The sequence below is a fragment of the Balaenoptera borealis genome, assembly GCF_965194805.1.
Source record: "Balaenoptera borealis genome assembly, chromosome: 13".
Classification (NCBI taxonomy): Eukaryota; Metazoa; Chordata; class Mammalia; order Artiodactyla; family Balaenopteridae; genus Balaenoptera; species Balaenoptera borealis.
In genome coordinates this window covers 78,778,177-78,800,866 of record NC_138870.1, presented here as the reverse complement: position 1 = coordinate 78,800,866, position 22,690 = coordinate 78,778,177, and the positions used below count along the sequence as shown (strand labels likewise).

The 22,690-nt window shown below is 42.0% G+C and overlaps 1 protein-coding gene and 1 long non-coding RNA gene across 2 annotated transcripts in view; one reads left to right on the top strand and one right to left on the bottom strand.

Annotated features, from left to right (window-relative positions):
* LOC309609246 overlaps nucleotides 1–22,690 on the top strand; it is a 388,908-nt gene that overhangs the window by 349,865 nt on the left and 16,353 nt on the right. The window lies entirely within an intron of this gene.
* Nucleotides 1–22,690, bottom strand: part of PLEKHG7 (pleckstrin homology and RhoGEF domain containing G7) — a 95,342-nt gene that overhangs the window by 56,484 nt on the left and 16,168 nt on the right. The window contains exons 4-9 of the mRNA XM_082350475.1: nucleotides 16,562–16,689; nucleotides 13,640–13,680; nucleotides 7,584–7,682; nucleotides 6,391–6,534; nucleotides 3,211–3,306; nucleotides 2,255–2,356 (exon numbers count right to left, since the gene is read on the bottom strand). Coding sequence (XP_082206601.1) covers nucleotides 2,255–2,356; nucleotides 3,211–3,306; nucleotides 6,391–6,534; nucleotides 7,584–7,682; nucleotides 13,640–13,680; nucleotides 16,562–16,689 — 610 coding nt within the window. The remainder of the gene's footprint in view (nucleotides 1–2,254; nucleotides 2,357–3,210; nucleotides 3,307–6,390; nucleotides 6,535–7,583; nucleotides 7,683–13,639; nucleotides 13,681–16,561; nucleotides 16,690–22,690) is intronic.

Sequence of the window (22,690 nt, the reverse complement as noted above, 5' to 3'; positions counted from 1 at the left end):
GTGAACAGACATGCCAGAAACTTGAAGAGTCAGTGAGGGCTCTGCCTCAGTCTCTTACGTCTTTGCCCTTGAGACTGGTAACATTCCAGGTTGTGGGTGCTCCCTCAGCAGGGGTCCCAGAGCGAGGACAAAGTAGGAGCAGAGCATAAGTGAGATATAAAACCAAGCCACTGAGATTTGGAGTTTGTTCCTGTGGTATAACTGAAATTAACCTGACTCATGTAGGCCTTTTTAAATTTAGGAGAAACTTTTATAGCCCATCTTTACACATCTGTAACGTAACAGGAAGCATTCATATGTGGGTATTATTATTGACTTTCAGCAAAGAGTCTATGCTTTAGTAGGCTGTAAGTACACTTATGCTATAGTCTGAATATGTGTGTTCCCCTCAAATTCACATGTTGAATCCTAACCCTCAATGTGACAGTATTAGGAGGTGGGCCCTTTAGGAGATGATTAGGTCATAAAGGTGGAGCCCCCATAAGTGAGATTAATCCCCTTGTAAAATAGGCTCCAGAGAGCTGTCCAGCCCCTTCCGCTATGCAAAGGATACAGTAAGAGGTCTTTGACTGGAAGAGCGCCCTCACATGACCTGGGCACCACCCTGATCTCAGACTTCCACCCTCCAGAACTGTGAGAAATCGATATCTGTTGCTTATAAGCTACCCAGTCTGTGGCACTTCCTTACAGCAGCCTGAGCAGACTAAGACAACTTACGTGTTTTGATGAGAAGTTGATATTTCTCCAGACTATTTACTAAAGACTACATTAAAAATAAATTCTAGGATGCCAGGTCTTGGTGCTAATGTCCCAAGCAAGATGTCAGCCTTTAGATGAGTATTCCCGGATATGTTTGCCCCCAGCTTCTATGTCCCAAGCAAGAGCCACAAAATGAAACACCCAATATAATGGGTGTTTATGCTCTTCTGTGCTCCCACCCATTACCATGAGAAGAGGATGACCAGGCTAGTCCACTGATCCAAGGAGATGGATAGAGCCAAGTGGAGCCAAGCCCGTCAGCTGTCCTAGCCTTTGATGGAGTAAAGAAATTATCAAGAAAACCAGGGGGACTTCAGACCTTGAACCAATGCACATCCAAATATTCATGTCCATTATGTAACTTACTAAGGGCTCTGCCCCTTTGTCTAACAAAAACAAAAAATGTGTAGCATGTGATGGTCCTAAAAAAAAGATAATTTCTGACTCTAAAGGAATTGAGAGAGTCTGAGATTTTAGGTAATTCCCAACACTTTACATTCTTTCTCGTTTTTCAAAGCTTTTCTTATTCTAATCTGCTTTCGAAGGTCACTTAAAGATCTCCCCACTTTATACCTAATTTTTGCTTGTTTTGCCTTGTTAAACTGTCCTTCTTCTTCATATCTCACCTCAAGCATCATCGTCCCAGGAAGAGTTTCCTGTCTGTAACTACTTCACCATCTGCCCCAACCTAGAAGTTTTCCTTCATAATATCTATGTTCCTTTTTTCCCCAGCATTGATCTCAATTTGATTATATAATCATTAGTGTCATCATTGGATTAATTTCTTCCCCGCGAGACTGAAAACTCCCCCAAAGCAGGGGATATGCACATAATTCTGCACATTACTGTGCACAGGTTATCAGTCCCACACATAAGTACTTAGTAAGTGCTCAATAAACCTCAATCTATGTTTTTTTAAGTAGACTGTAACAATTTAAATCTTGCTAAATGAGGATAGATAGGGACTGAATTAAAAAGCTCAAAGTAGGGGAAGAGGTTCAAATACCTACTTAAGAAAAAAAATAGCATTTATCAGACCACGGGTACAAGTTTTCCTCTTTTCTCCTCCTTTCACACACAGAAGTCTTATTAAGGGTGTTAATGGATCTGAAGGTTTATTTTGTTCCTTTCAGAGAGCCTGGCACTTCTGTTAGAAGAACAACTGAACCATGTAATTAGCCTGCACAAACTACTGCCATGAATACAGCTTTAAATTGAAGTCATTTGAAAACCAGACTTGGAAATGGCTTTTCCATGCATGCAGATTTTTGTCTTAATAAAACCCACACAGGAGAGATGACAATGGAGAAACAGAATCTGCAAGTTATTTCTGAAAATGTTGATTGGTGGGAAAAGGGATAGTTCCCTTGTGGGAGGGTGCAGGTGGAACCTTCCCAGGAACAACAATAACAATGATCAAGGAGATATAAACGACTATCCTGAGAGGTAGGTGAATTTATCACATAGAAGCTGAGATCTCTCAGAAGGATTTTACCTTTGTGAGCACGGAAATGAAATCCAACGATGGTAAAGTCTCAGAAGTGTCGACGTAGTCCTTGAAGATGTGGAAAAGACTGTTCACAAAACCAAAGCTTGTCTAGGGCCAGAGAGAAAGAAAACAAGAGTAGGTACACTTCCAGGGGTAAGAAATAAAAATCTGATGAACTTCAAATGTCATTCTTACAGATGTTTTCCATTTCAAATTTATCTCCTGGCAAAATTCAAAGATCTATTTTCCTCTACTTTCCAATATATATTTTCTTATAAGTTTTTCTTATAAATGAATTCCTGTTGGTATCTCACTTCCTTTTTTAGAGGAAAGATATTATTTATTTATAATATATGTGAGAAAGAACATTCATTTGAGAATAGACACTTATGGTGATGACAGAGATCTTAGGGATTTTTTTTTGTATTTAACATCACTTATTGAGGAAATTCATGTATTCAACATTACTTATTGAGTCCTCCCATGTACTCGGCACTGTTCAAGGTCTTCTGGATACAGCAGTGAACAAGGTGGGTTCCTGAGCATATTCTAGAAGGTGTTCCAGAGCTTGTATTCTAGAGAAAATATGGAACATTTCCCAAATTTTTGTGTCATCCTTGCATAGGAACCATGCTAATCCTTGTATCGCTCCAATTTTAGTATATGTCCTGCTGAAGTGAGCAATATGTTTACTTTCTTAAATAGCCATAGAAGAATTTTAAAAATGTTACTGAAGGCTAACTAATAACTGCCATCTATTGGAAAGACATCAATGGATGTGTAGGTTTCCTTATTAACCTGAACTCCCGACCATAAGATTAAATGGGGATGAAATATGGAAGAAACCATATTCCATGTTCCAATATGGAATACAAGCCAGAAGAATAGACTAAGCATGAATTTTCATCGTCCTCTGGCGAATTTTAACATATGGGTACTGGAATCTTCCTACTTTGGCTCACCTGACTTAACTCCTCCAGGTTTGCAAAAAGTCTCCATAAATCCACATCCAGGAGATATTCATGAGTCTGTAGGTATTTTAATGTATTCATGAAGATCTTAAAAAAAAATGCACATTACTTTGTTTTTCAATTTTGATATTTGCCCTTTGCAAGAACATTAAACATAAACCTCCTGACTATAATTTTACAAAACAACTTGGAGATCAGTATTTTCAATCGTTAAGAGTTGTGCTAAACACGTATGACATTTAAGCCCCCACAGAACATACGGGAGATGTGCTCTTCTGTATGAAGCTGCTGCCGCTTTGTGAGCCCTAACAACACTCCTGTTGAACATAATCTGTTCAGATGGGCTTTCTCTGCTCCCAGTGCCAAAGAAATCGCCAAGGTTCTCTTCTTGCCAACAGCACTTACTTGAGACCAAAACAACATTCATACTGAGTTCTTATTTATTCCTTTCTCTGCGAAGACCCAAATGTCCTTTACTTTCAGGAAATTAAAAATAGAGAACTAATGAGTTAATACCTGATAACTGGTAAGATGTTTAGATTTGGATGAAGACACTAAATATTAATGAAAACATTGAGAGAGGCTTTATGTCATTACTTGATGGTTTCCTACAAGAGAAAAACTACAGCAAGTCGATCCTCGCAGAATACCTGCCTCTCATGCTATAAACTAGAGAGAGATCAATTTATTGAAATAGGAATACTTTGTATAAATATGATGAAGCATTCAAAGGGACCGAATATTTCAAGAACTGTAGGTGTGAAAAGACTGGACTTTAGACCACCAGCGTTCTCCAATTCCCATTGCCATATTTCTTAATTAATGCAGTAAATGGTTCTTGAACTTGCATCAGAATCATCTAGAGGCCTTGTTAAACTGGAGACTAGCGGGACCTACCCCAAGTCTTTCGGATTCAGTAGGTCTCTGATGGGGTCTGAGAATATGGGTTTCTAACAAGTTCCCAAGTGATTCTGATGCTACTGGTCCAGGGACCACACTTTGAGAACCACTGACTTAGAGTTTCCCCCAGTCCAGGAAGCATCAGTTGTCTGGAAATCTGTCAATATTCAAGCATTTAAAACATGTAATTGTAAGAAACAGAAATCATTAGTTCAGATAAATTGGGAAAATTTAGAAAAAAATCATCTTTGTGCTATAAGATTCTTTTCTTTATAGAAATTTTTGCCGTTTAAGAAAAACATTGAGTCTTTCAGTGAATTTATTATTTGAGTTACAAAATTCCAATTTACACGCAACTTTGGGAAATTCATATTGATTGTGTAAAGAGAGGTACTTATATACTTTAAATACACTGGGGCATTTGAAAATAAACTCAAATTGGCTTTCTTTTAAGCAGAAAAATGCTAGTTTAAAATGCTTATGTAGCTTATAGTGGGATGGAAAGTTCTGTGCTGTCTATTAGGGCAAGGGAGGTAGCAGAACTCACAGGGTGAGTCCTCTGCTGTGAACATCTATTGGGTACCACTCAGCTTCAGTGTCCCCCCCTTCCTTAATATCATCCCAGTTTTCACCTCAGCATCTACTCTTCCTCATACCTTGAATGTGATCATCTTAAGCCAATGAGCACTTTCCTTCCTTATCCGGGTAGTTGGTTCAGAAGTGGGCATGTGACTTAAGCCAGTCCAATCAGAATGACAATCAAGACTTTGCCTATGAGTGCTAAGAAGAGACTCTCTCTCTCTCTCTCCCTTCTATTTCTCACTCTCTCCATGGCCTCAAGGACAGCAGCCATTCTGTGACTACAACAGAAGCCAGCCACAGGATGACGCTGATATTGTGGAAGGCAGGGATGAGGGACGAAAAGAAATTTTGCCCTTGGTTTTGAGCCCCTTGATCAAACCAACCTTGAATTCTGTCTCAACTGTGGACTTTAGTCACATGGGTCAATAAGATCCTTACTTAAGCTAGTTTTCTGTATCCTGATACAGTCTCTAAGTTTTAACTTTCTGAGTGTCTTTGTGGCTTAAATTTTGCTAAAGTACTTAGCAGTATGACTGTCACAATAAACATTACTTACAGAAAAGAACACCTGTATAGCACTTGATAGATTTCAAAGGAAACTAACCTGATCATCTCAATGATCAGATGCTATGAGACAGTCAGAGATGGCACTGTCATCCCTCTTTTATAGCTTAGAACAGGAATTGTCAAACGACAGCCTGTGGGATAAATCAGGTCTGCTACCCATTTTTGTGAATAAGGTGTTACTGTGACACAGCCACACACATTTCTTTACAAATTATCTATGGCTTCTTTTGCACTGCAATGGAGGAGCTGAGTAGTTGCAATAAAGACCACATGTCTGGCAAAGCCTAAAATATTTACTATCTGGACATTTACAGAAAGCACGCGCCAACTTCTGTTTTATGGAATGGAGGACTAGACTTTCCTAAGTTCACATGGCAAGTCAGAGGCAGATCCAGGACTTGAACTCGTGTCTCCCAACACAGTGCCTTTTCCTGTGTAAGGGAGCAGCCAGGATTCAAAAATGCTTATGGGCAGAGGCAACCTTGGGAGCAATGTGGCCCATCCTCCCCTGTGGTCTTAGAAGGCATTTGCTCCCCTCCCATCCTTTGCCCTGTGGTTCTTCTATAAGGAATTCTCTGCTCAGAGCCTCCCCAGATCAGGGCTACTGCACTGTACAACCTCAGGAGCACCATTTACAGGACAGACATCGTGAATACACTGTATAATCCACCCCTCCCCACCCACCCCCGCGTTACACGTGGATGGTTGCCCTGGAAATCTGTGGCTCCGTAGCTGATAAAAAGCATTTGCCTGGCACTGTTCATAAGGGAGTATAAGAGCCAAAAGAGGAAGCTGAATGAAAGTGGGATGGCTGCCTTGAGGGTGGCTGTGAGCTCCCTGACGTGAGGAGTAGGTAAGCACAGGGTGAGACTCAGGCAGAAGAGATTCAGACATCACATGGGGAGCTGGAAGGTCTCACCCAATCCTAAGACGCTATGTTTAAGAAAAGCATAAAGAGAAACCAAGTTGCTGATAACCAAAAATAAACAAAATTTCCTTAAGATCCTCTGAAAGAGGGGAGCCCCCCCCATACTTCCTTCCTTCCTTCAGCATGCAAGAAAGAAACAAGTCCCTAAAGAACCAATGTTTTCCATCTACTACAAAAATTAAAGCCAGCATTACCATCTTAAGAACTAATAAATGGTCCAAGAAATAAGTGCATTCACTTGTGAAGAGCTCCCATACAGCCTCTTGCTGCTTTCTCAAGTCTAATTGATTAGTAGGAAGTTTTTGATGTGTTTCCACGACTTCATTCCAGGTCTTATCCTGTACGTGGGAGAAAAGAGAGAACAAAACATTTCAATGGGTTGACCTGTTCACCCTTCCTTTGACTTGCAGTACAGCAGGAACAAGCAATCCCCCAAATCACAATTTCTCACTGCAAGCCCCAGGCGTCCCCCTGGGTAGAGTTATCCAAACCACAGTTCTCTCTGCATGGCTTTGGGATATCAATTCCTCCCATGGATGGGATGGACATGCTGTTTTTAGTTTAAAATGAAAACAAATTCAAATTGATATTGTTTTGAACTATGTTTGAGAATTTCATAAGTCCTTTTCAGTTTTTTGGCAAAAAAAAAAAAAAACAACCCACCAAAAGAACCCCAAACCCAGAACTGGGAAGTCTGATCCAGGTTCCACTGGTAAAACTTGTTGAAATTAATTACTGAAGAATCATGAAATAAGAGACTTAAAGTTTTTAAGAGACCTTCAGAAATTGTCTTATCAAAACCAACTTGTTTTGTAAATGAGGAAACTAAGGCCCAGAGAGGGGAATGGTTGTAACAAATATTAACATTTGTACAGGGCTTCATGGTCTACAAAGTGGTCTCACGTCCATTACCTTACTTAAGGTACAATGACTTTCCCGAGCTTTCAGTGTGCTTTAGAGCAGCGGTCCCCAACCTCTCTGGCACCAGGGACGGATTTTATGGTAGACAATTTTTCCACGGATGGGGCAGGCAGCGGGGAATGCGAGCCAGTTGGGGGATGGTTCAGGCGGTAATGCGAGCCACGGGGAGCGGCAGATGAAGCTTCGCTCGCTCGCCCGCCCGCCCACCGCTCACCTCCCGCTGTGCGGCCCTGTTCCTAACGGGCCTCGGACTGGAAGGGTTGGTGACCCCTGCTTTAGAGAGAGCAGACCTCGGTCTGCCCAGGTCTGGGCTTCTCTCCTGCACTTTGTTGTTATTATGAACAAGCCTGGGCTTCTCTCCTGCACTTTACTGTTATTATGAACAAGCCAATAATCTGACAACTTAAAATAATGGCTAAAACAAACAAAAAAAGCTATGCCACACAGAAAACAATGCACGAGATACCTTCAGGCTGTGGAACTCATAGTCTCTGAAGTCTGTAATCTTCAAAGAGGAGAGGCAGTCTTTCAGATCAGATATGTGCTTGTGTTTGTCTTTGCCCTGCTTAAAGATTGTTAGAAACAGGATTTTCAATCTTTTAATAACACACCTTTGGTAGCCTCGGCATCTCTGGTTCATTGTCCAACATGCATGAGAACAGAGTGCACATTTTGTCTATGAGTCACTAACAGGTGAAACACCATTTCTCAGCCATAGTCTGACCCACGGGACCTCAGAATGTCAGACATGGAGGAGAGAGGCTGGTGAGGATGTCTGATGCAAACCTCTCATTTTACTAATAGAAAAAAAAAAAAAAAGACAGAGCTCAGAACACTCCTATAGCAAATAGATGGATTTCAGTCTAGCACATACCTTGTGGTCCTAGAGTCCTTCATATTCTAACTTTTCCAAATGTTTGATCATAGATGTTTACCATCAGAAGGGGCCTTGGATGTCTTAGTTCAACCCCTCATTTAGTAGATGACTAAATAAAGCCCAGAGTGTTAAAGCAACTTCTTAACACGGTAATTCACAGCTGGAGAATACCAGGATATGCTAGAAACTCTGGTTTCCTTAGGATGGAACCACTGACTCATTTTGTTATAATTTTTATTTTAAATAATATTAGTTAAAAAATTGGATTACAAAGGTAATATATGGTTATTATAGAAAATTTGAGAAACAAAACCACAAAGAAAAAAAGTTACACAAAGTTACCTGTAATCTCCACTGCCCCTTCCTCCCCCCGGGGTAACTACTGAAAGCCTTTTTCTGATTGTATTTATAATTAATTTTTAATGGTGTCATATTTATACATCCTTTTGTAACTTGCTTTTGAAACTTTATCATGACCTTTCAATTTTTTTGGACTCATTCAATATCCTGGTGCAACATCATGAATTACCTGCTTAAAGAGCTCATTTTACCAACTAAACCAGGAAGAAGCTATCAAATAACGAAGTGTGAGGCTTTCTAAAGTCAACTTGGCTGCATTTCAAATGAATATTCAGCACAAATCATTTTTCAACTTGTTCTACTGCCTCAGGGCTCATGACGCTGGTGTGGATCTAAGCAGTTTGGTGGGCGTTTTCCGACTTTAGGTTAAGGAGCCAGAGAAGGCACAGCTTATCTGTTGTGGGGAGGCAGCTCCCTGTGTGTCTGAAAGGAGACCCCGCAATCGGTTCAGAAAGTGCTAAAGGGCTGTGGCTGACTTCTCTGCTAGGGCTACGGCACTGAAAGAAGAAACTTACTAGAGACTTACAGGCTTCACAGTAGCAGAGGAATCTTGGAACTGGTTGGGGACCTCCTACAGCAGCTGGGACGTATTCCTTTTGTTGATGTCTGAAACCACAGTGACTGCATGTTGTGGAAATTAAAAATCAGCAGCCAGTTGGAAAATAAAGAAGCTGAGGCAATGGAAGAGGAACTGGAGCTGTGGGAAAGGGGGCACCAGCCCTCTGTCTTGAAGGACACTCACCGTGGCTTTCCAAGGGTCTGAACGACCTCCTGGCCAAAGTGCTTGGTGGATATGATAGTGAGAAGGGAGCAGACAGTCCTCTTGGAGGAAACATTAACTCATTAGAGTTACAGACCCTTTGTTGGAACCTGTGCTGCTTCCACTATGGTGGCATTGACTAGGAGAGGCAATGAGAAGATGTGAAGGGTATCTGAGAGGATATGGAGGATAAAGAAAAGAAGCCAAGGTTAACTCTGGGGCCTCACATTTAATAACTAAGGGGCGTGTGGAATGGAAATTTGTAGTAGGCACTGGTGACATGGAACTGGAGTAAAATGGATATACAGTCGTCCCTCAGTATCCTAGCAGGATTGGTTCCAGGACCTCTTCGGATACCAAAATCCACAGATGCTGAAGTCCCATTTATAAAATGGATTTGCATATAATCCACATACATCCTCCCATATAGTTTAAATCATCTCTAGATTACTTGTAATATATAATGCAATGTAAATTCTGTGTAAATTGTTGCTGGTGGATGGCAAATTCAAGTTTTGCTTTTTGGAAATTTCTGGAATTTTTTTTCAAATATTTTTCATTTGTAGTTGGTTGAATTCAAGGATGCAGAATGTACAGATACAGAGGGCTGACTGTATGAGAATATATGGATTCTGTAGTGGTTGACCTTGAATTGGCTTTGAATTGGTGAGAAGAGACAAGATCTTTGAGAGCTCTGATGAGATAAAGGAGGGAGGAGTGTCCAGGTCTGGTTATGGAGCCCCTCAGCTGGAGAAGCAATTCAATATTAGGGCTAAAACAGACTCAGAGCCAGATTGCCTGGGACTGCTGGGACAAATGCCCACTCTGCTGCTTAAGAGCTGTGTGACCTCAGGCAAGCTATTCAACCTCTCTGAACCTCAGTTTCCCCATTTGCAAAATGGGGGTAATAATGTTACCTACCTTGGTGGGTTGTTTTCAGAATTAATGAGTTAACATATGTAAGCTGTGACATACATAAACAGAAACACATAAACAGAAACAATGCCTGATAACGTGGTAAAAATTATATATGTGTTTGCTTTTATTACAAATACTGTTATTAATGGTTGAGAAGAAAGGAAGGAGAGAAGAAAGAAAGGTAAGGAAAGGAAAAATCTGTGATAGATTGGGGAAACATATTACAATATGGTACTGTTTGCTATTGATGTGGATTACCATTTATATATCAATAGATATGAACTGCTTGATAAATAAGACTAAAAAGATGAAGGAGTGAGTAGACACTGATTTTTAAGGGGACCAGACATTGTGTCCTTGTAAAAGTGAGCCTTCAAGAAATGAGTCTCCTTTCATTACTGAGAACATTTGCTGAAACATTTTGTCATTTCACTGATTGTTCTGTCTTTGTGTATCTCCACCACTGCCTACCCACCTCCAACATTGTGCAAGCCATTTAATCACGTTTTTTTCCAACTTACATGTCAGTCTGACCTTCTCAACTGTGAGCTGAAAATGAGCATATTGGAATCTTAAGATATCTAGTCCAGTGTTTGGCACATATAGTCACCCGATACATGTGGAACAAATTACTTCTTTATGGGGAAAAAAAATAGATGCATCACAAAAACTTGTAGGTTTTTACCCTTATCCTTCCTTAGGTAAGTCTTCCCTTTTGAAAGCACGTTCTAGCTTCCTGCTCTGGAGGAGCCCTCGGGAGAGCTGGTGGGAGGTGCCCCTTCTCCTGAGACCCTAGACCCGACTGACAACTGACCCTGCTTTCATTTAAATGAGGAAGGAAAAATATACAAGCAGCTCATGCAGCTCAATATCAAAAAAACAAACAACCCAATCCAAACATGGGCAGAACACCTAAATAGACATTTCTCCAAAGAAGATATACAGATTACCAACAAACAGATGAAAGAATGCTCAACATCATTAATCATTAGAGAAATGCAAATCAAAACTACAATGAGATATCATCTCACACCGGTCAGAATGGCCATCAACAAAAATCTACAAACAATAAATGCTGGAGAGAAGGTGGAGAAAAGGGAACCCGCTTGCACTGTTGGTGGGAATGTAAATTGATACAGCCACTATGGAGAACAGTATGGAGGTTCCTTAAAAAACTAAAAATGGAACTACCATACGACCCAGCAATCCCACTACTGGGCATATACCCTGAGAAAAACATAATTCAAAAACAGTCATGTACCAAAATGTTCACTGCAGCTCTATTTACAATAGCCAGGACATGGAAGCGACCTAAGTGTCCATCAACAGATGAATGGATAAAGAAGATGTGGCACATATATACAATGGAATATTACTCAGCCATAAAAAGGAATGAAACTGAGTTATTTGTAATGAGGTGGATGGACCTAGGGTCTGTCATACGGAGTGAAGTAAGTTAGAAAGAGAAAAACAAATATCAGATGCTAATGCACATATATGGAATCTAAAAAAACAGTACTGATGAACCTAGTGGCAGGGCAGGAATAAAGACGCAGACGTAGAGGACAGACTTGAGGACGCAGCGGGGACGGGGAAGCTGGGACGAAGTGAGAGAGTAGCACTGACATATATACACTACCAAATGTAAAACGGATGGCTAGTGGGAAGCAGCTGCATAGAGCAGGGAGATCAGCTCGGTGCTTTGTGACCACCTAGAGGGGTGGGATAGGGAGGGCGGGAGGGAGACACAAGAAGGAGGAGATATGGGGATATATGTATATGTATAGCTGATTTACTTTGTTGTACAGCAGAAAGTAACACAACATTGTAAAGTAATTATACTCCAATAAAGATATTAAATAAGGAAGGAAGGGAGGGAGGGAGGGAGGGAGGCAGGAAGGAAGGAAGGATCCCCAGAGAGGCTGCACCGCAGGCCCTGTCTCAGATCTGCCAGGAAAACCGTCAAATCATGTCCCTAAAGAGGGGCAAAATGAGAAAGACTGGTGAGCAACAGCCCTGGTGACAATGGTATCACAATTTTACTAACAGTTTATGATTTGCAACTTGTAATGTTTAGACTGTGTCCCTACGGACTGAATGTTTCTGTCCCCCCAAAACCCATATGTTAAAGCCCTAACCCCACAATGGTATTTGGAGGTGAAACCACTGGAAAGTAATTACACGTAGATGAGGTCATGAGGGTGGGGCCCTCACAATGAGATTAGTACCCTTACAAGAAGAGGAAGAGACACCAGAGCTCTCTCTACACCATGTGAGGATGCAGTGAGAAGACGGCCATCAGTAAGCCAGGAAAAGAGCTCTCACCAAAACCCGACCATGCTGGCACCCCGATCCTGGACTTCCCAGCCTCCAGAACTGTGAGAGAGAAATACTGGTTGTTTCAGCCACCCAGTCTGTGGTATTTTACAGCAGCCCAAGGGGAGTAAGACACTCACACCATTTTTTTTACCCTTGAAAAAATAATGTGAAAGTCACTCCTATACTTGATTATGGGAACACACAGTTTTCCAAGCCCTGGTTATGAACAACACTAACAATAATATGGCCAGTAACGACTGTTTCAGGCGCCCACCTCTGGGGTGAGCTTCACACGCATTATTTGACTCACTTGTCACAACCATCCTAAGAGGCTGCCACTATTACCACCTACTTTTTACAGGGAAGGGCTTGAAGCTGAGAGAGACATGGATTCATTTGGCCGAGGTCACAGGGCAGTACATGGAGCAGCTGGGATTGAAACCTCAGAGGGCTTTTAATTTAGCTACAGTAGTTAAGTATCAATGTGTGTGCATCCACAGAACCTCCCAGGTAGATGTCGACAACTGATGGCCAGCTACAGAGGCCATGTGGGCAGATTTTTAACAGAAGGAAGTGCAGTAACTACTCCTAAGGCCCTCCTGGTGCTGCTGGCTGTGGCGTGTAGGTACTGTGGGGAGAACACAGTCAGTCCTTCTCCTTCCTCCTCACTCCAGAAGCGAGGAACACTCCTCCCCTCTGCCCCCAGCATGCTTGCGAGAAAGGCTTCACTGTGGCTAACTCCTGACCTAGGCAGGAAAGAATCAGGCACTACTGATTTCAATTTATAACTCTTCAATAATTGAGGGTGAAAGAATGAATTTAAAGAAAACCCGCTAGGTCTAATCCAACTGGCTTTCCCAGAAACAGAAGTGTATTTGTGGAATCTGTTTCTGTATTATCTCATTAATTTTTCAATGTTCCCAGTATACTGGGCACTGACTGCAAACTGGGGCATACGCTTGTGCAAGTTTTCTTCATCGAGTGAGCTGTTTCCTACACTGTGTCAAGTTATAAATTTGGAGCTGTAAGGCACTGCAATATTAGGATTGCTTTGTTTTCTTGCAGAGCTCATTAACCACTGGCAATTAGCACTGTATCACTGCACAAAGTGGCATCATTTGGCAAGTTCTGTATCCACTACTATGAATGTGATGATACAATTTAAACTTCACGTGCCATCTGCTGTCATGAAAAGATAAAGTAGGATGAAGAGGCTCTTTAGCCATTTCTTACTTTCCTAGCTACTGGAGGCTTAATTAAAACAAAAATGACAATGCACAATACTCACCACTCCTCTCTTGGAGAAAGGCCATCTTGGCTTTTTGGATTCTGGTGGGTGAAATTAAAGAAGATATATTAGTACTTTGAGTAACTACTGACAGATCAATGGAGTGCTTTACAAAATCTGCTTTTCAAATGAGCCAAACAGCATTTGCCCTGCTTTAATTCTCCTTCTCTTGAAAATGCACAGGATGAATATTTATATTTATGCAGATGAGTAAACGAAGCGATGTTCCAACTGAAAGGCTGGTGTACTATTGCTACCTTATGGTGATATTGTCCTGTTTCAGCCTCCTTTTCCCCCTTCATTCTTGGAGAAATCTATAAAGTGCAATAAAATGTTGAGTATTCTTTTAAGACAGCGGCACAGGACTTTAGGGCTGAAAGGACTTTATTTTTATACTGGAAACCACCCCAGCATATGCAACTTCAATAGTCTGACCAAACTTGAGACTCAGAGACTGCATCGACCTGATAATCCCCAGGTGTGGTTGAGTGCAGATTCCTGAAATAGGGGGACATCAACCCATGTCACCAATCTTTAGGTTGGGGGCTTATAATCTCTATTGGCCACCATCCACATACTCCTTAGGAGTTGCTTTAAGTTGAAAAGGAAGTCATTATTCAGTAACTCATTCTTTTGATGATCAGGAAGTAAAGAGATTAGATTGTGGATTCTTGATTTGTATGTCATTTGCATCAATCTCTAATGCTACCCAGAAAAACGTGGGAATCATCTCTTAGGTTTTGGTGAGATGTTCTGATAACTCAGTACACAAAATGGATGTTTTAATGGTTCATCTCTGTTTCTACTAGTTTATCAGGAGACTCGGCATAATACTTCCATCAGATGAAAGCAATTACCTGAGCAGCATTTACTAAAAAAAAGAGTGTGCTTGAGGGACTTTTCCCACTGGAACCCTGGAATCCAACCGATTATCCTGCTCATTCGGACCACCTTATTGACCTTTGTAAAGGGGAGATTAGGTGGAACCTCCCTCAGAGACAAATCTGCTTCACCTCTCTTAGGCTTCAAATGCCTGGTGGCAAATTATTATGTACAATTTGTACTGCAATAATTGGGGTCTCTTGTCTTAGCAAATTTCTCTCCTCTGCTTTTCTAACTTTAGGGGTAATTTTAGGGCCTTGGGAAATCTTCACAGGTATTCAGAAGAAAATTTAAATGTGTCTCTATTGAATCCCTAATCTTTTATTATCTTTATTAAATATTAAGTTTTGCTGAATCAGAATCTATATTTCAACAATATCTCTAGGTGACTCATATGCACATCAGAGCTTGAGAAGCACTGCATTAGACCATGATGGGGACATGAGAACTCTATTCTAAACTCCTAGAGAAGAGGGCATGGAGGGATATGGTGAAGAAGGTTGCATATCTTTTATTACGTGGTATCTACTGTGATGCCAGGCACACATGCCTAGCAGAGAACTTAACAAAGAACATCATGCAGCTATTATGACCTTGTTCCTTAGCATGCTGGTTCTCAAACTTTAGCTGGTATCAGTATCACCTGGGGGGGCTTATTAAAAAACATATTGCTGGGACCCACACCCAGAGTTTCTAATTCAGAAGGTGTGGCACGGGACACCAGAATTTCCCAGGCAATGCTGAAGCTGTTAGTCTGGGACCAGTATTTGAGAAGTACTGCTTTAGTTTTTAACCAGTTTAGAGCATTTGCAAAGCATCACAGAACATGTACTAACCTCTTAAGGTTATGCTGTGTTTAGAACGAGCTCTAATTTCTAGGGGCCTGTCCTTGAGTAGATCACTTAATTCCCTCTTGGTTCGTTCATTTGGGCATTTGGATTGTTGTGTCATATAGGACAGTAGATGTGAAAGGGCTCTATAAAGAGTGAAGAGCTAGACAAATGTTAGTTATGCTTTATTCACTGGTGGCTTCTGACTTCCACACACGGAAGACTACAGCTGCCTGTGTAATGGGTGGTTGATGCAGGCTGGTGGAGCGTATACAGGGTCAGGCGTCAGGAGTCTCGATCCCATTCCTCTGACACAAACCAGCTGGCACCATGGCTAGGCCACTTCTCCTTTCTGGGTCTCACTTGGCACATATGTGAAGGAGGAAAGAGCCTGGTGGTTTTCCATGTGTGTTGTCACAGGCTATCCTGGGCTTCTAGGGATGCCTCGGGGGTGAGTCTTTGGGACCTGCCCCATTTTCAAGCACTACAACTCCACCTGGATCTGTTTTATAGACTGGATTTCCAAGTAAGGATTCCCTTGTAAAAAGAGCTCTGCTAAGAACAAAACCAGTTTAAAAACTACCAGGATGGATGATGATCTTGAAGTCTCCTTTTAGCTCTCAAAGGCTACCATCAGAATCATGGGGATGTGTCCTGAACACCGCAGTTGTTCTCTTCTTTCACAACTTAGTTCAAAATGCAGATTCATCCCTAAGGCCGCCTCTCTCTAATCTGCTCTAACAGTAATCTGCCATCACTGGGCCCGCTGCCTCCACACGGTACCACCGTGGTTAGAAGATACCAGTGCGAGGCTGAAGGCCAGGACAGGGTGGGGGGTGGCATTACAGCAATGACAGCGACACTGCCCACCAGCCCAGAGAGGGCTCCAGGATGGTCACCGTCACTGGTGTACCTGTTCCAGGTCCTAGACGTGGGGTATATAATTTGACAAGAGGACCTTTTGAGGAAAGGTCTATACCTTATCCATCTCCTTATCCATCTCTGTAAGTGGAATGCCCAATACCGAGAGCGGTATTCAGCTGGTTCCAGTAACTCATGGCTGATGCTTGTCCTAATTGGTGAGACATCTGTTCTAATGTGTCAGTGCCCATGTTCTACTAGTCATTAAATATTCTGAAAACACCCTTTGCTTATTATAAAACCCATCGTATAGCAGGTATGTAATATAAGTATGCTGAATGGACAGGACCTGAATTCAGCAGCAGAAGCGGGTGGCACAGGTAATCGGCAGCTCCATCTGACACCAGAAGGTCCCCGGGGAACACCTCAAGTCCAGATAAGTTGAGCACCACAGAACTCCTCCTGTGCTCGTAGAATCTGTGTTTAAGAGATGGAAGGAGAGAGCTTAACAGCTTACATGCCCATGCATGGGCACTCGGAAGTGACTGCTGGCAGCCCGGTTAATGCCTGCTTTTTCAGGAGGCCACTCCAGGCTCCAGGCATGGAGGGCTGTGATGACCCACACACCGCCCCATGTTTGACACCTTTTTGAGCCTTATTGACTGTTTATGATTTTGACTAATCCAAAGCAGAACAGCTCGCCTGGAAGTGTCAACATAAACATACTGGGTATGTTCTGACTCAGGAGGACACTAGGGGAAAGCCCTTAAACACAAGAGTCTTTGCAAATTATGAACATGGCCTCAGAGGGAACAGGAGGCATGGGCATGGCCATGGCCACGACACCCCTAGATACTGGAGGCCGGTTGTGTAAAGGCAGCCCTTTCGTTTTTCCTAGAGAAAAATGAGAACTGTTGTTGGAAAAGCTTAGCAAACAGGCCTATCTACCTTCTCCTTTCTTCCACCCTATTTCATGAAACTTCCTGTCTGTTGGATATTCACAAAATAAATGCTTGACATCAGACACAGTGGGGAGTAGCTCCAAAGCCACTGGGCATTTGCTCTGTGATCACTAAGAAACAAAATGGGTAAGGAATGATTGCATCGAATTGTAAGGATTTTCAGAGCTTCCCCATAATAGCTGTTCAGATATTCCGTTAGTCTATTCTGAGAATGAGAGATGCAATTCCTTCTATTTACTGACCAATGTAACCTCAAAATTCTCTTTTCATCAACAAATAGCTTAGCATATAGGTTACTTTACATACAAAGGAATTTTGTCTCCAACAAAAAGTATAGCTATGGGGCTTCCCTGGTGGTGCAGTGGTTGAGAATCTGCCTGCCAATGCAGGGGACACGGGTTCGAGCCCTGGTCTGGGAAGATCCTACATGCCGCGGAGCAACTGGGCCCGTGAGCCACAACTACTGAGCCAGCGCGTCTGGAGCCTGTGCTCCGCAACAAGAGAGGCCGCGATAGTGAGAGGCCCGCGCACCGCGATGAAGAGTGGCCCCCGCTCGCCGCAACTAGAGAAAGCCCTCGCACAGAAACAAAGACCCAACACAGCCAAAAATAAAAATAAATAAATAATTAAAAAAAAAAAAAGTATAGCTATGGAACTGCCTTGAAAGTTCAGAGTCTGGGTCAGTCATATCCCTTTGGATATTATGATTTGGGTCACTGCCATGCAGCTTCCTCCTCCAACAAAGAGGCCATCCCTGGAGCGCCGTTAGTCTCCCTAGGCCAGTCCTTCCTCTGACCCTTCCACTTTCCCACCTGCCTATGGTGTAACTCCTCCATGCTTTGTAGCCAAGTGCCATGCTTCTGACCTTCTGCAGGAGTGATGGCCTTTCTGCCTGCACCTTCATCTCTTGCCTCATAATTGAATATTCTTGGCTCTCATGTCCTTCTTCCTATCAATATGTCTGGTGTTGGGGTCCTGGTCATGTCCTGTCAGGCCTAACATGCTGTTGACCAAAGCTTGATATATATTAGAATACCCTGTGGAATTATACTACCTGTCCCCAAGTCCCACCTTTTGGATTCTGATCCAGTAGGTCTGAAGGTGGGCCTCTGCATCTGTAGTTTTACCCAGTTCCCTAGATACTCATCAGAGTTGGAGAACAACAGATTTTGAGAATACAAGTACCTTGATATAGGTCTTTCCTACCTTTAGATTTTAAGGATTATTTCAAATTCTCAGTCTTTTGCCAAAAACATTTTAAATCATTTTACCAATGAATAGTAGGGCAAGTTGTATGGGAATTTCTAAATAGTGAATAACCTATGTCTCATAAATTCCTACAAAATCTGTGAGCTAGGGCTGCCTCAGACTCTGCAGATAGATGCTGGAGGCCTAAAACAAAGTTAATTTTCAGTTTTAAAAGGCTGCTTCCTCTAAGAAGTCTTCCCTGATGCTCAAAGAAATACCCCTTCATATTGGTGCACTGCCCTGCAGCCCCACTAGATCAGGCCCTCAGCATCTTCCAGCTGCAGTAACCCAGTTGCCTCTTCACTTTATCGTTTTGATTCCATCCCACACCCAGTCACTAAATGTGAGTTATCCAAAATGTAAGTCTGACTTAGTCCCTCCTGGCTTCAGATAAACACATTTTTAAAGCATACACACAAGCCTTCCACGATTTGGCCCAGTTACCTTCCTAATATTCTTTACTTTGCAATTTATTCTCTGCAAACAGGGAATGGATTGTAATTTCCCACACAAAATGTTTCACACGTCAGTGACTTAGCTGGGAATGCTCTGCCCTCTCTCTGCCCTCTCTGAACCTGTCTAACTCCTATTCATCCCATGAGATTTAGGGCTATGGATTATCTAAGTAACTTTACAGGAATTACTTAGATAAAATCAGGCTCAGATTTATTCAATTAGCTGCATTTCCTGGGATTTTAAAATCTGTTTTGACTTGCCTCTGTTCTTCTCTTTGTTTTTTTTATTGGAGAATTTTAGAGTAATGTTGCAGGCACTGCTAGCTGCCCAGCCAGCATGCATGCTCTCCACTTTTATTATTATCAAAACCCTGCTTTGTTGGGGGTGGCATGTGCCAAGTTAATGCACTGACAAGCCCTGACTCCCGTGCAGCTAGCGGAGGCCGTGTGACACAAATCTGGCCAACAAGATTTAAATGGAAGTTGCAGGGTGTGGCTTCTGGGAAAAAATTTTCAAAGGGGACAGAGGTGGCTAGCTTCTTCCATTTACCTTTTGCCCTTTGCCCTTCTTGTTGTCATGAATATGGCTTGATACCTGAAAGTATACCTGTGATCTTGCAAAGATAACAGCAGAACGGGAAAACAGAAGGAGCCTGGCAGGATGCCGACATCTGTCCTGGCCTGGGCTCTGGTTATGTTATAAGAGAAACATCCTTTATTTGCTTAGGTTGTTCTAGTTGGGTTGTTACATGCAGACAAATGCTGTCTTAACTGACACAGATCTCCTCATCCTGGACTTCCTTCTCCAAGAATATCATCTTTCAGCATTCTGCACTCTTATTTGACTTTTTCACCATCTATTTATGATGAGGTGTGTAATAAAATCATACAACTTCTCACAACTCTCCCTTTCTTGTTATTTGCCAACCCGATGTCCATGGTGGTTATGAGGATAGAGGGGGCTGAATTAGGTGGGAGTTGGAAAAGTTACAGTAATTTGAATGAGAAATACAATTCTAGTTTCTTCATTTTGCAAACAGGACATTGGAACTGATACATAATGAATGAACAGTATACAAATCCAGCCAGGAATCTTCACAGTGCTATGCAAAAGGTATTCGATAACATAAACTACTGGGAGCCCCAAGAAGTCCCCTGAAAAGAAATATTAGAAGCTTCCCTGTAAACTTTATACTTCTCTTGATAAAGACCCTGGAAGCATACAATGAGATTTGGTATTTATGGGGATAGAGGGGACTGGGAAAAGTACAGTAATTTGAATGAGAAATGTAAGCTAGGTAAACTTTGGGAAAAAAGTTTACTCTTTTGAGCTTCAACTCTAGATGGTACACAATCTGATAACTATTATGAATTTGGCATGAGTCTATAAGCTATCTTTATATTCCCTGGGGACCTCAGAGAGGCCATAACCAATGGTGGAGTAGAAGAATTAGCCTTCCCCGGCCTCCTCTAGGCTGGTTTATATGTTTCTCTTCCATGCTTCTACAGTTATCTGGAGCAGTGGTTAAGAATGTGGAGTCAAATTGCCTGGATTTTAATCTTAACTGTGTGACCTTGATTGAGCAAGTAACCTCTCTGGCCCTGACTGCCATCTGTGAAATGTAGACAATAATCATACCTACTTCTTGTGTCAGGATCAACTGATCAACATAAAGTGCTCAGATCCATGTCTGGAATTTATTAAGCTGTCAATAAATGTGATTATGTCGGTTGTTGAATATATTATAATATCATGTTCTATTTATGTGTCTGTTTATTCCACTAGACTGCTACCTCCTTCCTTGCAAGAAGCATGTCTTATAATTTGTGTTGGTGGGTGCCCATTTAGTATTCAATCCACTGTTACTGATGAACACGAATGAATAAAAGACTCTTCTGATGTTGTCCTCCCTCGAGGAAAGTATCTTATAAAACTATCTTTATAAGGTAGTTTTGCAGATTCATGTCTTATCTCCTCGCCTTTTATCCTAAGTTCCTACCTCCTGGTCTAAATCCCTGTGTTTAGTAAGGGCTCAATAAATATTTGTTCAGTAAATGAATAATAACCAAACCTGTACACACGGAGTCATCCATTGCTCTCCTTTCCTGACGTGAGCTCCTGCAGAATGTGTACTCCAGTAATAGCTAGCTACTCACTGTTCTTTAAATTCACCCTGCACTTCATGCCTCCATGCCTTGGCTCAGGTAGTTTCCATCTGCCTGCCTCTCTCCACTGAGCCTGACACACTCATATTCATCTCTAAATTCCCACTTAGATGCTCTCCCTCCAGAAGTCTTTTCTGATCTGCTCAGAGAGAGCCAATTCTCTCCCTCCCTACTCCCACCTTGCCTCTTTATAATGATTTCACTGAAGGCTCATGCTGTGTCTTACATATCATAGAGTCTAAGCACCAATTATAGAACCTGACATAGAATAGGTAATTGGATAAGCTTGTTGAATGAATAACTATGTTGACCTATAGAATGATATCCAGATAGTCCTCAAATGAATTTGCTTTTCCATTCTGGATCATAAATGTATAATTATATGCATATACAATACACAAAGTGCAATTTGAGTCCCCCTCACAGCCTTTAAAGGTGATTAAGTTATGCCTATCCATTTCTTCCTTGTCTGGGCTACCTTCTGACATAAGGCATCCATTTGGGAGCACATAGGGCAGGTTTTGGAGTTCAATGTGCACATATGGAGCATAGGGAAGACAACTAGCTTGCATAGTGCTTGAGCCATGACCTTGGCTTTGTTGCCTTGGTGTTCAAAACCCAGTGATGCTCATTCTGGAAAGGGGGGCATGCCCCTGGAAGGGCGTAACAGAAGCTCTGATGACATTCTTATGTTCATCAGAAGAGGGCACTGGTTAATAAAAATATCAAGAATTACAGTTATAACCATATGGAAACCTAGGAAAACAACAAGAAAGAACATCTGCACATACTAACATGAAGAGACATGAACTGGTGCAGAAAAACTGCCCTTGCATCACCCATGCCTGGCAGCAGACTAGATTTCTGGGCACTCTGCACAGGATCCCATGCCTGTGTCAGCCAGGGTTGCTCAGATCATTGGATTAGTGATATTAATGCAAATAGTTGCAATGAATTCAGAATGACTTTGCATTTAGGTGTCTTGCGGGGAGGGGTGTTGGTGGTTCCAAATTGGTATTTTATTTTTGCTATTCTAAAAGGACTGCTTCTCATAAGACATGGCATGCACACAGGGTCACTGTATCCAGTTCTGGATTGATTATCCACTGGAAGCAATCACTGTAATAAATTCAGACTTTTTATCTCCCTCCCCCAAACAAAATGGTATGTGCATGGGGTCATGGCATCCTGTGTGAAGAGGGTGGGGAAGAGAATTTTTTGGTACCTAATTTCCTCAGAGGGAGATTACACTAAGGAATGAGCTGATAACAACTGCAAAATGTTTGGGGTGTGGCTGGCAGGCCACTGTCACTGTGTAACTACAGTATAGCTTCTTGCTACCCTTTATTTGTTTGAAAAAGCACACTAAACAAACATCTATGGGAAACACTTTTTTTTTTTTTTGGTTTTTGGTTCAATGCTTGGCTATTCTGGTTCTTTGTTTCAGGACAAAATTCTGGACCCAGGAGGTTGTATAACTAACGGGGTGCCTGACCCAGACTTCGCAGCCCTCTCTGGCTTGCCAGCCACCCCACTGCCCCCACAAACCCAAACACAACCACACTTCCACTAACCCTGAGTTGCGCTGCCCCAGGCCGGTCAGATCTGAAGGGACTAGTCCCATGGTTGCTGGAATAATCTTGTCTC